The sequence below is a fragment of the Panthera tigris genome, chromosome F3 (assembly GCF_018350195.1).
Source record: "Panthera tigris isolate Pti1 chromosome F3, P.tigris_Pti1_mat1.1, whole genome shotgun sequence".
Taxonomy (NCBI): Eukaryota; Metazoa; Chordata; class Mammalia; order Carnivora; family Felidae; genus Panthera; species Panthera tigris.
Window position 1 is genome coordinate 57,307,435 of NC_056678.1, and position 17,186 is coordinate 57,324,620.

Below are 17,186 nucleotides of genomic sequence, written 5' to 3' on the forward strand. Positions count from 1 at the left end.
CACCTCTACAGGAGTAACACTCCTGGTCTCCTTCTGTCGCTTACCCAGCTTTTCTTGGAAGCAGGGTAACTACTCCGAATTACTAAGTGTGGGAGAAAGACTGGAGCATGCTTGGCTGACCTTTTCTGGCCTTTCTTTTTCAGATTCGCCTTCCCGCAGAGACCTGCAATCCTGGTCTGCAGGTCCAGGAAGGAAACTGCCTGGGACAGGCTCTGCCTCGTGGAGGGAGGTCTGGGACGGGGTGGGTGAGTTTAGTTCTGGGATGAACTATTAAGCCTTTTGCTGCTATACGTCAAAGCCATAGTCAAAGCCAAAGCCATACCTCTAATAAAGTTGGTATTATGCCCAATTGTCACCTATATCTTATGTAATAATTGTTTCCAAACCTAGGAGAATAAGAAAGGGGTATCATTTATTACTCCTTAAAGCCTTAACATACTGGTGAGTGGGCAGAAGCCTGGAGAAGGATTAAGCTAAGAATGTACAGGCCAAAGTAACACAGGGTGACTGAAGCATCTGGAGGGACAGAGCGGGCGCTGTAAGGTTTTAAGGCTCCAGTAAGTGTGAGCCTGGCAGCATTTGACCGTGGCAATCACAGGAGCCTATTGCCTACAGAAAAAAAATGGCTGTTGTTATAGCTGCAGGGCTGTTTTAACAGGTCCTCGTGAGCATGAGTTTTCAAGACTGGTTTTACTCTATGCTTCAGACTTAATGTACAGTGAGTGAGAGGGAGAGCATAGTTTGCTCTCACAAACAATAAGGCTGCACCAGAGGAAGGGAGTTTTCCTGAAGTGAGACAGATGCAAAAAAGAAAGGGAAGTGCACACATATCTAAATATTCTTAAAGAGGGGATTAGATCAGATCAGACCGGGGTTCTTTAAATATTCTTAAAGAGGGGATTAGATCAGATCAGGTTCTTTGGTTCCCAAAGAAATCCTTCAGTTCAGAAGCAGAAAGGCAAGATTTCAGACAGCTGGCTGGGCTCTGGAATGCTTCCATCACCACCAGAGAGAACCAGATCCAGGGAACTACTAAAAGTCCTCCTCTTAAAGCTGTCAATACTGTCTGAAATAAAAGCAACTGGGGAATATAGGATCTATGTGATGTTCCTCACCCACCCCCATTGTGTGCTGGGTGTGCGGAGAACAGGTCTTTTGTATCTCTAGTTCACAGATTTTCAGATGGAGGGGAAGACACTCAAGGAACTTCACCCGAGGAACTCCATTCACCCGGGTCTTGAGTAAGATGGAAGGAGCCAGGGCCTGAAGCTGATGCCCCATGAGATGAGACTTCAGGGATCCTGGGGAGTGGATTTTGTACATGGGAAGTGATATGAACTGTTGACCTGAGGGCAGTCTGTGCCGGTTGCTTCTTCCAAAGATGGGCACAACCATATCTTCTATTCTACATGTTTTCCCACAGGGTGACCTTGATGCTCCTTCCGTCAGAAGTGGGTCCACGGGCTTGACCTCCTTCTATGTTATCACTTGCACGTAATCTATAGAATCTGAGGTTGGACCAGAAAAGGCATTGAAGCCTTTTACCTTCTACCTTGTTTGATGGGACACTCGTGTTTGAGACCCTGAGATGCCACATACCATGTCCTGAGGCCACCCCAGCGTGAGGAAGCCAAGACATTGAGACCTTCCAGCCCACGAGCCAGACAGATGATGGTGCCACCACCTGCCACCAAGTCACTACCTCACTTCGTAGTCTTCCCAGCTGAGGCCCCAGACATCATGAGGCAGAAAGGCTGTTCCCACTGGCTCCTTTCCAAGCGCCAGGCCACAGAATCCCAAATATCATAAAATGATTGTTTTGTATGCCACTAAATTTGTGGTGGTTCATTACACAGCAACAAGAACAAGGAACCACTGGGTAAAGATTGGCACAGACTTACAAAGCTTCCACAAAATTCGGAACTATTTGAGAGGAGAAGCCTAGGAAGATTAGAATAGAATATTTAAGGCATTGTTAGATGAGCTTCAAATCAAAACGGTTACTGTGGATGCAAGGGTTTGCTTGTGTCCTGTGGGAACAGGTCAAGAGATAGACAGTTAGGACTCCAGGACAGGCACACGGAGGATGAGACACACTGAAGGGGACTGAGGGAAGATAGGATAGTTTGACCCAGGTCTGGGTTACATTTTTTGTTTAAGTGGAAAATGCTTTTCAAATGAGGTGATCCAACTCAGAGAGGTGAGAGTTGACAAGATTTATTTGGACAACAGTTGCTTTTGGCAGACCCAGAAAACAGTGACTTCACTTTCTCACTGTGCTAAGAAAAAAAAAAAAAAATCTATGTGGGAAAAACACATGCCTGACCCAAAAAACAATGGCAAAGTAAAAAGAAAAAGGGTCAACAAAAATGCCAGCCTCACATGTGGTAGAGAAGGAAAGGGAACTATTTTAAGCAATTGATTAAACCATTTAATCACTGACAACTCAACTGAGCCTTTTTGAGGAAAGAACACAAAAAGGAAGCAAAACCCCAGAAGCACCTCCCAAACTTCAGAACAGAAGATTCAGCGGGATGATATGGCGCTCAAGGCCTGAAACATCTCACAGCTGTGGAAAGACAGTATCTGCAAGAGCATGAAGCAGGAGCTGGAGCAATGGGTCGATCTTCAAACCTTCAACATAGCTTCAGCTCAGAGGCCCGCTAAGACCGACACTCCGGCTGAATCACGTGTGGAATGAGGGAGAAGCTTCCTCAGGGAGCAGGATTCGCAGGTCTGAGTGGTTCTGAAGCTAGAGGCAGCGGCGATGGTCCCTGAGGTACAGGATGGGAAAAAGCCCACTCACAGGAGACTGAGTGTGAACAGAGCCAGAAACAGGAGGTCAAGATGGAAATGGAATTCAAAATCTTCTTCCCACCCTTCCTTCTTCCTTTTCTTTCTTTCTTTCTTTCTTTCTTTCTTTCTTTCTTTCTTTCTTTCTTTCTTCCTTCCTTCCTTCCTTCCTTCCTTCCTTCCTTCCTCCCTCCCTCCCTCCCTCTTCCTCCATTCCTCTCTTCCTCTCTCCCCTCTCTGTCTTTCTCTCTCTTACACACACACACACGCACGCACGCACGCACGCACACACACACACACACACAAGGATTAGGAAAAAAAAGTGCCACAAATAAAATATGGAGCCTAGGATGTCATTGCTGCAAATTTCTAAACTCTGTGAGTAGGCAGTAATATTTTAAATGTCACTCTCTGGGAAAGGATGCAGTGTGTTTACCAGATATGGAAATTTTAGTACATAATTAACCTCTTGTTGTGAGGTCTCTATTAGTGGAGTTAAGTACGCAGGTCTGGGTCGTGGCCAGTCTGGCACCATCTCTTCGGCATCGTGGAGACACAGAAAACAGGAGGGCGCCCTCTGTCTGCCGTCCTTTCATCTGACAGCCTTGAGTCTCTGCTATGGTCCTTACGTCGTAATAAGGGCCTGGTTTATCCTAAGTGTTGAGTTCTGAGAACCTGAATCTATCTATATTAAGGGCTCTAGGTTTGGGTTCTGTAGTTCTGTAGTTCCATTATGTAGTTCTGTCAGACTTCTTTGAACTCTTCAAAAAGTGTGGCAGGAAATTAAGAAAATACTCAGAAGCCAAAAATGTAGTAAAAACCAAAATCCAACCAGAAGAGTTGAAGCCAGAATCTGACTTAAAGATATCTTTCTGATAAGAACAAGTGATTTTAATAGCCATATAGACACAGATGGCATAAGAGACAGAACTTACATCCACGCAAATGGGAGAGTTGGATCAGAGATCCCCTCAAAGATCAATCACTTGGTGAAAGGTTGAAGTGAAACAAAACCATCAGACAAACAAAAACTCACCCCTTGCAAAGAAGACAACAAAGAAAGGGCATGTTTCAGACTTGGTTATGGGTGAAGAGGAAAAGTGGAAACCACACCGTGGCCTTCATGTGAGAATGCAGTCTGAGTTTACATTACCTATGTTGATAACAATATCTCAAGCAAAGAATTTTTTATGTTCTCTCAAGTTGGTAATACCCTTAGGCACCCGACAGAAACAAATGCATATTTGTGTGGAAGAATGTGTGTCATCTATTCCTCAAAGAACTCCCTCAGAGAAAGTTCCATTGAACATGAGTGAGTTCACACTAAAAAATAATGAAACACTTAAAACACAAGAAAGGAAGCCACCTTGAGAGAAGCAGCAAAAATAATAAACAGGAAAATCAGACATGTAAAAGTTGCCAATGTTGAAATATCAGATACAGAATATAAACCAAGTATATTTAATACACAGGAATAAAGGAAGATATGGAAAATGCGAGTAAAGATAAAAGCACTATAAATGAAAAATAGCTAAAATTAAGAACTCAGTAGAAGGTGCCCTTCTCCTCCCAGGCAGAGTGTTATCAGTCAAAGTCTAATGGTGATCCTGGACTCTCACCCCTGCCCAGTGTCAACAGAGACCAGGTGGGAATGTGGATTTCTATTCCCATCTTATAATGACAAACCCCTTCTTCTACCAGCACAGTGTCAGAGGACTGCTCAAACAGAAATTTTATTTATTTTTTTACTGTTTGCTTTTGAGACAGAGAGAAACAGAGCATGAGCTGGGGAGAGGCAGAGAGAGACACACATAGAATCCGAAGCAGGCTCCAGGCTCTGAGCTGTCAGCACAGAGCCCAACACAGGGCTCAAACTCATCAACCACAAGATCATGACCTGAGCCGAAGTCAGACAGCTCAACCGACTGAGCCACCCAGGCGCCCCACAAACAGAAATTATAAATAAGATCCACAGTCTCCTACTACCCCAATGTTCAGGACTCAACTGAGAATATTTCATTATACCAACACCAGGGAAATTTGTGCTTGAATGAAAAATAATACCAATGCTTGGATAACACAGATGTTAGTATGAGCTGACAAGGATTTTAAAGCAGCCATCATAAAAATACTTCAACAAGCAATTACAAATATACTTGAAATAAATGGGGGGGAAAAGGAGTCTCAACAAATAAAGAACTAAAAGGAAGTTTTAAAACTGAAAAATACAATAACCAGGGGCGCCTAGGTGGCTCAGTCAGTTAAGCATCCAACTCTTGAATTCAACTCCAGTCATGATCTCATGGCTCAAGCGATTGAGCCCCATGTCAGGATCTGTGCTGACAGCATGGAGCTTGCTTTGGATCCTCTCTCTCCCTCTCTCTCTGCCTCCCCCCTGCTCATGCACTCTCTCTCTCTCTCTCCCTCTCTCTCTCTCTCTCAAAATAAATAAGTAAACATAAAAAAAAAGAAAAAGAAAAATACAATAACCAAAATTAAAAATTCAGTGGATGGGCTTGACAGCAGAGTGGAAAAGACAAAGGAAAAACTCAGCAAACTTGAAGACAGAATAACAGCAATTACCCTACAACAGAGAGAAAGTAGGGGGAAACTGGACAGGAACTTCTGGGTTGGTGAACACATCAAGATGCTGGCAAAATGGTGCACCCCAAGAGGGCATGGAAGTTCTGCACACCTTCCCCCATACCTTGCCCTGGGCATTTCTTCTCTTTGGCTGTTCCTACATTGTATCCTTTATAATGAATAGGTAATAGACCAAAAAAACAAAAGACAAATCTCAATGACTCCTGTCTGTTTGCATCTGGTGAAGAGTTTGGTCACCTACTGGATGAAAATGTGGAATCAAAGTGTGATGACAATGGTGTGAATGCCATGGCTAACAAAAATAATGCAAGTCTCAAACAGCTCAGAAGAGAAGCTGAATGTAAATACTGGCCACACAACAGAGATGGGGGGGGGGGGGGGCGGGGAAGAAAGACACTTCAAAAAGAGGAGACTGAAAACCACTCAAAAAACTAAAAAGCAAAGAAAATAAATGTTTTCAAAATAAGTCATGGATTAAAATTGTATTCACTCCTAAAAAAAAAAGAGTGAACAAGGTCTCAGGAACTAGAGTAACTATATCAATTATAAATGGGGGATGATAAAGAGAGGTTAGGTTTGTACACTTCACTCAAACTGGTAAAATGCTGACACCAGTACTGACACACTGTGATTAATTAGGTATGTGTAATGTAATGATGAGTATTAGGTATGTGTAATGCAACCACATTAAATATGTGTAATGCAACCACGAACAAAGCTATGCCAAGATGCCCTCAAAAACTCAAAACAATAGGAAAATCAAAATTGAGTTCTAAAAAATGTTTAAGGAAGATAGGAAAAGGAAAACAGAAATGAAAGACAGAAAGAACAAACAGAAAATAAAGATGAAATGGTTAAGCCCTAACCTCTAATAATTGCATTGAACATAAATGGTATAGATATAACAATTACAAGGCATAAAATTGGCAGAATGGCTTTAAAAAAATCCAACTACATCCATGCCATGGAATACTACTCAGCAATACAAAGAAACCAACTACTGATATGCACAACTTGGATGATCTTAAGGGCATTATCCTGAAAGAAAAAGGCCATTTTTAAAGGTCACGTATGTATGATTCTATTTACATAACATTTTTGAAATTATAACATTATGAAAATGGAAAACAGATTAGTGGTTTTGAGGGCATAGAGATAGGGACTCAGAGTAGGAATAAAAAATAAAATAAAATAAAATAAAATAAAATAAAATAAAATAAAATAAAATAAAATGCAAGAGGGGTATCTTCATGGTGATGTAATCATTCTGTATCTTGATTTTGACGGTCACACAAATCTACACGTGGCAAAATGGCAAAGAAGCACACACACATGTTGTACCAGTATCAGTTTCAGAAAAAGTGAAGACAAATCTTAAGAATTACCTAGAATCTAAGAATACAACACAGAACAACAAGAAGTGGGAAATATGACAAAGCGTATACAAAATAACGGAGGACAGAGTAAGAAGATCTGATATTACGTAATTAGTGTCGCAGAAGGAGAAAATAGAAGGAACAGGGGAGGGACAAAACAGAAGAGATGGTATCTGAATGTAAAAGAAATTAAAATGCTTAGATTTGGGAAGCACAGTGACTCTCAGGTGGGATAAATAAAAAGAAATTCACGGAGGGAAATATTGTAGCAAAACTGAAGAAAACCAACGATGGAGACCTTTAAAAAGTGGAGCACATGGAAGTCTTGGTGCCAAACTTACCCAACCTGGATGTCCTGAAGGAATGACATCCACCCCAGTGGAAGACAATTCAGGCTGAAACTACTGGAGGAGCCCTGTGTCTACCAGGCAGGACTACACTCGAACAGAGACTGAGCTCAAAGTGAAGAAGATTAGGGGTTTTATGGTTTCATTGTTTTAAAATTTTTTTAATGTTTATTTTTGAGAGAGAGAGAGAGAGAGAGCATGAACAGGGGAGCGGCAGCGAGAGAGGGAGACACAGAATCCGAAGCAGCCTCCAGGCTCTGAGCTGTCAGCACAGAGCCTGACACAGGGCTCGAACCCACGAACCATGTGATCATGACCTGAGCCGAAGTCGGACGCTCAACCGACTGAGCCACCCAAGCGCCCCAATTACGGTTGCATTTTGACTTGCCTTTGGTCTGTCCTTTAAATTAATAATCACAAGCTTTGATTTCTCTGAATAGTAACTCAGAAGGTCAAACATACCTAATTTGGAATTTTAATTTTTCTCTCATAATTTGATATTGTGAGGAGAATCATGTTTAAATTGGGGGCATTTTTACATTGTTGACATTGAATTCTTAAAATATCTCGATGCTATAATTTCATGTCACAATGTAATTTCTGAACACCTGTGGAGGTTCAGAGTTGATTTCACTAATATGCTTATTCTTCTAATCCTCTTCAGTCATTGGGGGTGGGTGGGATCAAAATTGCCAAGCCTTTGTCCCAAGAAGAATACCCAAAGAAAACATGGTTGGTATTGGGAGCACACAGCTTAAGAAAGTGGGCCACACAGACCTGTTCATCTAGTCCTTCAAGGAGAGTCATGAGTGAAGAGAACACATAGCAGCTGAGAGTAGGGGGAGACCTCCATTCCTCTTGTCTCATGTTTCCATGAGGGACACTCTCGGGTGGTCTCTGTCTGACCCCCTTCATTCCCTCTCCAACTTTCAGGTAAGAAGTCACTCCTGGAGTGGGAAGTTCTTCTCTCAGTGGTAGGTTTAGTTGAAAGAATGGAAGAAGCCTGGCCCAGCCCCTCTTGGGCTTTACCCTTCCAACTGTTTGCCTTCAGAGAATGTACATTCTGTGTGTGTAGGGACCCACCTCTGCTCCCCAAGTTGTTGAGCTCTGCTTGCAAGAGGAAGGGTATGTTTACTACTGAGATGAGCGCTAGGAAGTCTATTACGATACTGAAAGTACCTTCTCCCATCCGGCTTTTGTCAAGAACTGAACTACTCTTCTTATTGCTATCTGACCATCTTTGATTCCTTCATCCTCACCTAGCTCAAGCCTCAAGGTGGAAGTTATTTATTGGCTCTATAATGTCCAATCTCCTCAATTGACTCTAGTCACCAGCTATAGAGCTGGATGTTGGCTCCGTTCTTACTCTGTCCTACAAAATCTCAAGGCAGTTTCTTCAGGTAAAGAATCCTACAGAAAACAAGTGGACCCTCCAGACAGTACCTCCTTCAAACCTGACTTCTCTGCCGCTCCCCCGTAAGGAACAAATCTCTAGTTCTCATTGGTCTGAGTTAGGATCATCTTTTTCCTATTGTCTTTTGGGTTGATACATTTTTAGTGTTGTCACTGCAGATAAAGAGCAAGAGCATAGATAGGCTTCATCAAAAATTACTTCCGGGGCGCCTGGGTGGCTCAGTCAGCTAGGCGTCCGACTTCGGCTCAGGTCATGATCCCACGGTTCGTGGGTTCAAGCCCCGCATCGGGCTCTGTGCTGACAGCTCAGAGCCTGGAGCCTGCTTCGGATCCTGTATCTCCCTCTCTCTCGTTGCCCCTGCCCTGCTCATGCTCTCTCTCTCTCTCTGTCTCTCAAAAATAAGTATTTTTAAAAATTAAAGAAAATTACTTTCCTCAAAATTCTCTCAAGACACCTTCTCAAAGGTAAACAATAAATATCAGGATGTGGACTTTGGAAAACATTCTAAGAAAAAGGAGTCACTAGATTTATGGCCACTTATAAAAAATGATGGCACGTCATAGTCATCAGAGACAGTTACACATAATGTTTTCTAAAAACTGTGTTGACTACTGTCTCTGTCAAAAGACCAAGACAAAGGAGAAAAATAACAAATATGTCTTTACATCCTGTAAGCATCTGGCAAAAGAAAACCAAAAGAGTAAGTTTACTCTCACCCCACCTTCTTGGAAAATTAGGCCTATGAGCAAGGTGAATGGGGATGTCATTACTCACTAGTCAGAACTGTAGGGAAATGTTTAAAAGGCAAATCACCTTATGGCAGGATAGAGGTATGGAAATGCAAAGTCCTGGTTCCAGCACCAACTGTGAGTTAACATTAAAACATTTGGTGCCTCGGCTTCTTCATTTGCAACTTGGAAATATGAACTACACTTGCATTATTTTCATGAATGTGATAGTCTGATGTTAATACCATGACAAAGGTTTAAAATATATAATTTTTTGGAGCACCTGGGTGGCTCAGTCGGTTAAGCATCTGGCTTTGGCTCAGGTCACAAGTTTGTGAGTTCGAGTCCTGCCTTGGGCTCTGTGCTGACAGCTCAGAGCCTGGAGCCCATTTCAGATTCTGTGTCTCCTTCTCTCTCTGCCCCTCCCCAGCTCATGCTTGCTCTCTCTCTCTCTCTCAAAAATAAACATATTAAAAATATATTTAAAAATAATATAATTTTTAACAGTTGAAAAATATAACCAATGCCCTTCTACAAAGTGTTATCTTGAACACGGAAAACGAGGAAAGTAACATTTACAAGAACCCTTTGAAAAATCGTGCATCATGAAGGTATCACTTAACAAAAGAAAAGCATATTGATTCTTTAAAGTCGGTGTAATGATACATGAGATGAAGCTCAAAATGGTTAAGTATCTTCTCCATTATCAGACCCAGTACATGAGGGAAGAAGGGCTAGAACACGTGTTTTCCAGTGACTGGTCCATGTTCCCTTTGGTTCATCCTAGTAAGGATGCTACTAACTTGTCATCAGTAAGATACATGTTTTGTGTGGTTTTCCAGGAGTAGCGATGGGTGTGTATTGGTCAAATGCATAACTAACAGCAAACAGTTATGAGTGTTGGTCCAGGATAAGGTGGGCTCTGTGTCATGGCTGTGAAGTAAAGCAAGGGACTTGTCCCCAGAGGGGTGTTACTGATACTTCATTCATTCTTTGCCCTTCAGTCCTTGGACAATCACTACCATCCACTACCACCAAGCACTGTGTCGACAAGTTCACACACACAATATAATTTCATCCTTGCAACATCTTAAAAGATAGACACTACCCACTTTACAGACAGAGAAACTGAGGTTTAGAAAGTTTGAGTATCTTTCTAGAGGTCAGTCAGCTACTGGGATTCAATTTTTAGTGTATTAATTGGCACTGTTTGACATGTTATTTTGTGATTATTGCTGAGCAAATTTCCAGTGTTTTTTTTTGTTTTGTTTTTGTTTTTGTTTTGTTTGTTTGTTTTGGTGAAGCAGAGTAGGTCTTTAATTAAGGGCCTAGACTCAACCTTGTAATTTCTTTGTGCCCTACCATGAACTACCTGTATGACCATGGACCTGACTCTACCTCTGTTTTCTTGTCTGTAAAATGTAAATAGCAAATATTCTGTCACAATACATACAATTCTGCAAATCAATGCAATACGTTCTAATTATTTCATAAGACATGCAGCTCTCCAAATGTATGCCACGCAGTGCTGTGACTATTGTCTGTACACTTCCCGAGTGCCCGACAACCCATGGATGTCAGTAAACACTTGGTTTTCATTAACATTTAACTCAGATATCAGAATAGCCTCTGCATGTTAGAAGAAAATGGCTGAGAACAAGGAACTGGTTTATCCTTTTTTTTTTTTCCCCTTCAGTTGAATTTGACTTCACAAATGTGAAATAGCACCTATTTTTCAATCTTTTGTTAATCTTTCTTATTCACTCCCTAGAACTGACCCAGAACGCTGTAATTGGGCAAAAAGAGAGAGGAGGGGCTCACCAAGCTGTCATGAACACATAGAAAGAGATGTAAGGGAATATAAAGAACATCTAGCGTGGGAGAGACTCTGTAATCTATGATAGGGGTGTGTGTGTGTGTGTGTGTGTGTGTGTGTGTGTGTGTGTGCACTTACCACTGAACCCTCATGTGGAAGTTAATTGTTCAAAATCCAACACAGTGCTTGGAAAACAACAGCGTCAGGTATGGACAAGTGGCAAAGTAACAGGTTTGGGAATTAAGCATGATTCTTAAAATGATGTAATAATATTGTAAACTCCCAATCATTCCTGTGAACTAGACACAGAACTCAGGGAAGCTCTGCCCAGAAAACTTTCCCTTTCCAGTTTGAAAAGCTGTGTTCCATGGTGCAGTTTCTGACCTCTTATTCACTCCCCGGTATTTGCTACTGGGAGATAGGAAGCCGATTCCCCCTTGCCTCTCCTAAAATCTCAGTGCCTTGCTTATTTTGCTGGTTTCTGGATCAAATTTGCTCTACAAGGAAAGGAAACCAGATTTGCTTTCAGGGTCTACAGGACTGTCCATGTGAAAGTCTCCCATCAGGCTATGGTATTGAGTCTTAACTAGTACTGAGTCTAAATTAGAAGCTTGTGAGAACAACCAATCAGCAGTGTGTTACAACCTTCCACAACAGTGTGTCTGGTTGATTACTGTGCTGTCACTGCCTCCAGCGATTTGGTTGGAGAAACATAATGCCAGAAAGGTGGCTAAAGGGACAGGGACAGGGAGGGTGGGAGGAGGAGGCTGGGGGATGGGGGGGGGAAGAGGAGAGAGACAGAGAGAGAGAGAGAGAGAGAGAGAGAGAGAGAATGAGCACAATTTGGACTCAAAACGAAAACAATTTAAATAAATTCAAAGGAAAGGCATTTTGTAAAAAAAATAAAATAAAAGTAATAAGCAGATATTTCAGATATAAATTGTTCACCTATAAATTATATAAATGGCAAGCCTAATATATCCCAGACAGATCTACACAAAATTGTCTTTGGTTTAAAATAAGGCCAATGTATATAAAGGTATCTGTTCAATATAGGGCGAGTGCATAGAGAGTTACAGTAGTTATATTTTAAAGAAAACTCAATTTTTAAAAACAAAACAAAACATAAAAGACAATGTGAAAGTCAAGGAAAGTCAAGGAAACAAGGAGTAGGAAAAACTGTAAGCACAGCAGATTTAGTCCTTAAGTCTAGAGAAAGAAAGCTGGTGTCACATATTTCTTGGGATCTGAATCTACATGTTGTTTTAACCTCTTGCTCTTTCCCCAAACACACACGTAACCATCTACATTTCAGACTTTCCCCCTTGTTTGTTTTTTCTTCCATGCTTGTGATTTTTACTTTTTTCATTTTTTCCTTTTACTTTAGCCAAAAATACCTACTCCCCTATCACTTTTCATGTCAGGGATGGACTCATGCCAGCGAGGGATTGACCCAGGGTTTCCGGGGTCCTTCAGCTGAATCTTCTACATTCTTTTCTCCCAGGGTTTTTTGTTTTGTTTTGTTTTGTTTTATTGTTTAATTTCTGGCTCCATCTGTCTGATTTTCCAACCTTTCTTACTCCTTGAAACTCACGGATATTTTAAAGTCTTAACAGTTTAGACAGTCTATTCTATTAATATTTAGAGTTAGTGATCTTATATTTTACTTTCCTATGACCTCAGACAGCAGATGTAACTGATACAATTCCCACATCAGATGGATCCAGCAGAACCAGTTAAAGATCCACAGAACCAAAAGAGACTGAAGACTTGCTAAGTAAAAACTTTCTGGCCACAGATCCCACAGAAGCAGTGATAGATTATCCTGACTCTGATCACTAACCCAGGAGGGACCACAGCACTGCAAGCTAGGGTTCTAGGCATACAGAAATTCTTTATCCTAAATGGACGTCAAATCTTCTGAAGTCAAGAGTCATTGTTCTCTCATATTGTATACCTCCTGGTATCAATTAATGTGTATGGATTAATCAATTTCTCCTTGAAATGGAAGACAATTAAAATGGGGTAATGTCAGTTTCTGAGATTCATCCAAATGTTTACTTTAAACTTTTTTAGGTAATGGGAAAGATACCAAAATGTATGTTTTACTAAAAGTGCTAAGTACATAACTCAATAAATGCAAAACAAAGTAGCTATCTTAAAATTACTTGGAGGGTTTACACATTCTAAAATTTCTACCAGAAGAATGCAATACCAAAAGCTATCAAAAGAAAGTGAACACAGAATGTGGATCTTAAATCATTAGCTCTATGTGTATACCTATCACTGTACTTAGTTATATAAAGTAGAATATTGTATAGCATCCAACGCTTCAAAAGAAGATAGATATTCTGGAATTTAGGCAATAAAAACTGATATGATCAGGGTGAAATATTTGTCTTAAGCCTCTTTTTGTTGTCTTAGCATGGACATAAACATTAGAAAGCAGCACTTCCCAAACAAGAGCTAATCTAAGACCTATATGACAATAATTCAATTTATAAAAATAAAATTATACTTGTCTATCAATTCTCACATTGGTCAGAGTTAAACCTTTTGCCTAAAATTTTTTTATTGTATGTATATTTTTGCCTAAAATATACCATATGTCTGAAACACAATGGTAAGTTTAGTGATGATGACACTTCCAAAGCTGAAACTAACCATTTGTTTGAAATCCACTTCCTTGCCTTAAAATTATACTTAGCAATAAGAAATATATTTTTCTTACATCAGATATGTGAATTTTATAATCTGGAGTCTCAAGTAATAATTTCTACATGATGACTGATGTAAACAAGGCTTAGGGTCTCAAATTAACTAATTGTCTTTTTAAAAGGATAAGGTTTTAACTGATTCATTAAATTGAATAAAGATATAGGTTCTATTTTCTTCTTTGTTCCCTTTTATCCTTAATACATACTATAGGTGCTCTCATAACATACATTCTACTAATCGGGAAATTTAGACAGAGATAGCATAAAAGACTGGACCTAGTGGACATAATTTACACTGGGAGCAAAGGCAGAAGGAATAAAATGAAAAATCCAAACCCAGAGAAAACTGATCAGCATCAAATAAGGAAAATCTTAAAATTTCTTCAAATCCAGATGAGCAATTAGAATTCAATAATACTGGATTATTACATAATTCAAAAGCTTACATTGTGATTTTTTTCTAAGTTTATTTATCTTGAGTGAGAGAGAGTGGAAGAAGGGCAGAGAGAGAGAGAGAGAGAGAGAGAGAGAGAGAGAGGGATTCCCAAGCAGGTTCCACACTGTCTGCACGGAGCCCAACACAGGGCTTGATCTCACAAACCATGACCTGAGCCAAAACTGAGAGTTTAACCGACTGAGCCGCCCAGGCGCCCCATGCATTGTGATTTTTTTAAAAAACAGGTTACTCTTTACCAAGTGCCTGTTAAGTGCTAAACACTCAGGATCACTTGGTGCTTCCTACTTTCATATTACCTGTGGGCAGACAGGCTAGCTGAGCTAACTCGAATGCTGCCCTGTGGTAAAGCCATGATTTGAATCTGGTCTGTTCATGCTATGGGACTCTTTTAAAAAGCACTGGAAATTTCTCTCTTCTGCAAGAAGCTCTTTATATATATGTTTAATTCGTACTGTAGGAATAAAGAAGCATTTTCATCTAATGATTTATCATTTGGATTCATTGCTTTAGAGTCAACTGCTCTCTCCCAAGATTTAACTCCATTTTTTGACAGATGGCCCAATGAGTGGTACCCACTCTTAAGCCCTTCCAAAAGTTTCATGTGTAAATAGTTTTTCTTTTTGTCAAATAGAATGGATGCATACAATAAGTCCAAATATTTCCATCTTAAAAAGAACTAAGTTCACTAGATCATCTCCTTTATTTTTTCTCTCCCCATTTTCTGTAAATTCTTCCAGTATATAGTCCTATGAATTTGTCAGCCAAGACACTTGTTTGACCCTTTGCTTGATATCAGCTGGTTAGAGGGCCCAGTATTTTCTTAAACATATTTTATGGGGACTCTAAAATATTATTTTTAAATTCAAACACAGCCGTGTCGCATCTGGCCACTTATTAAAGGAGACTGTTTTCAATGCCACATCCACTTTCTTTCAAATTGCTCCCTTCATGGCCCTGCTCAGTACCTTTACTCCCTGTCTACCTCTCTGAACACTTTTCATTCCTGGTGACTAAAAATTAAAGCCCCCAAGATGAAAGCGGCTTGTGGCCACCCAGCTCACCAGCAAATTTGGCCTGGAAGCAACTCCTTTGAGAAAGATCTTTTGTGAAGTCATGGACACGAGGCCGACCAAACGAGCTGGGCCTGTCTCAAAAGCACCGTCAGAGGCCCCCGCAGACGGCACCAGCCACGAGGCCGACCACATCTGCTATAACATCTAAGGAGCTATTTACCTGTTTCAGTGTCTCCCTGGGGCCTGTGTGCCGTGCAGTAACAGCAGTCCAAGGTGACATAGTTAAGGACACTGAAGAAGAGGCCAATAACTCCAGCACTGAGAACCAGCAGTGGCTCCTCTGTCTTCTGGGGATCGATATACCTTTTGACAGCTTCCACCAGGATGCTGAACATCAGAGCCACGGCAAAAATGGAGTTGCCAAACGCTCCCACCACATCTGCCCGGAGAAAGCCGAAAGTGCTCTTCCTGTGCCGTTTTATCCTGCTGGCCCTCACGCCAAGCCAGGCGATGATCATGGAAACAAAGTGGGAGAGGACGGCGAAGGCATCGGAGGCCAGGGAGAGGGAGTTGCCTATGTTGGCGATCACCAGCTCCATCACGAACAGGAGGACGCTCACCGCGCACAGGAGGACTAACCGGAAGCTTCTTCCCGAGTATCGCCCCATGGCACCCCGCTCTCGGGCAGCTCCTCACCCCTCTCTTGGGAAGGGTAACTCTCCCCTTCAGCCTTGCAGCACTTGTCATATTTGGAAATCACCTTTTATAGGCTGCTATAAAGCCATAAAACAGTTTAAAGGGCAATTAAGCAAGAGATGTCACGTGAGCTGGGACTTACGGAAAGTGAAGGCACGGGCGTCCGATGCAGACTTGAGGGGCTTCTTTCATTCATTGTGTGTTTATGCACAAAAGCCAGGAGCCTCCGGATCTTTGAATCGGGCAGAAGTTCATCTGTGGCTTTGGCCTTTCCAGCCTCGGTGTGTGCAATAGCTACTGTGGTGGGTCAAGCCTTTTGTCATAAACAATCAGGTCTTGTCTGCCTGGTGGGTAAAAAATATGAATTCTGTTAACCACATGGAACAAGGAACATTCTAGGGGTCTCTAATCCACAGATCAGAGCTACAAGAAGTCAAAGCCAAAGAGGCTAGGGTGATTTTTCTACTGTCGTGTCCACTAATCCGGAATAACAAGCACCCTACTTCCAAGCATTCTCCACAAATAAGACAAGAAAAACATTCCTCATGTTCAGAAAAGATAAAACACCGTTAAGCCGAAGGAGCTAAAGCCATGATCCCAGTTAGCTTCAGGAAGAAAGCTAAATTAGAATAACTCAATTTAGCTGATGCAAGCAAATTTTTTTGTTTTTAATCTTATCAATGTGTCACTTATAAATCATAACGATTTTCCAGGTCCCGAATATCTAAAACAGTAGCGGCCTCTATTGTTTTGAGTAGACTCTCTACAGTCAATCCTATAGAGGAACGCAGATTAAAATTACTATACCCAATCTTTTCTGAATTAAAAAAGTGTCTGACTGCGATGGTTAATTTTTTGTGTCCGTTTGACTGGGCCACCAGGTGCTCAGACATTTGGTCAAACATCATTCCGGCATGAGATTGGTATTCCAATTGGTAGACTGAGTGCCACAGATCGCCCTTCTCTGATGTACAAGAGCCTCGTGCATTCACTGGAAGGAATCAACAGAACTTCCCCCCTACAAGTAAGAGAGAATTGGTCCTGCGACTGCCTTCAAGTGGGAACACTTGGCTTTCTCCTGCCTTCAGGCTTAAACCCCTACATCAGCTCATCCTCAGTCTCGAGCCTGTGGTCTTTCACTGGACCTGCTCCAGTGAGTCCCCTGGTCCTCGGGCTTGCCGACTCACCTTGCAGATCTTGGGACTTCTCAGCCTCCGCCATCGCA

General features: G+C 41.4%; 1 protein-coding gene across 1 annotated transcript in view; it reads right to left on the minus strand.

The window, feature by feature from the left end:
• The window catches only part of SLC30A10 (solute carrier family 30 member 10), a 34,439-nt gene extending 18,497 nt beyond the window's left edge, over positions 1-15,942 (minus strand). Inside the window, exon 1 of the mRNA XM_042976789.1 lies at positions 15,486-15,942. Within this exon, the coding sequence (XP_042832723.1) occupies positions 15,486-15,933 (448 nt within the window). The 5' untranslated portion in view covers positions 15,934-15,942. The remainder of the gene's footprint in view (positions 1-15,485) is intronic.
• Between the last annotated feature and the right edge of the window lie 1,244 nt (positions 15,943-17,186).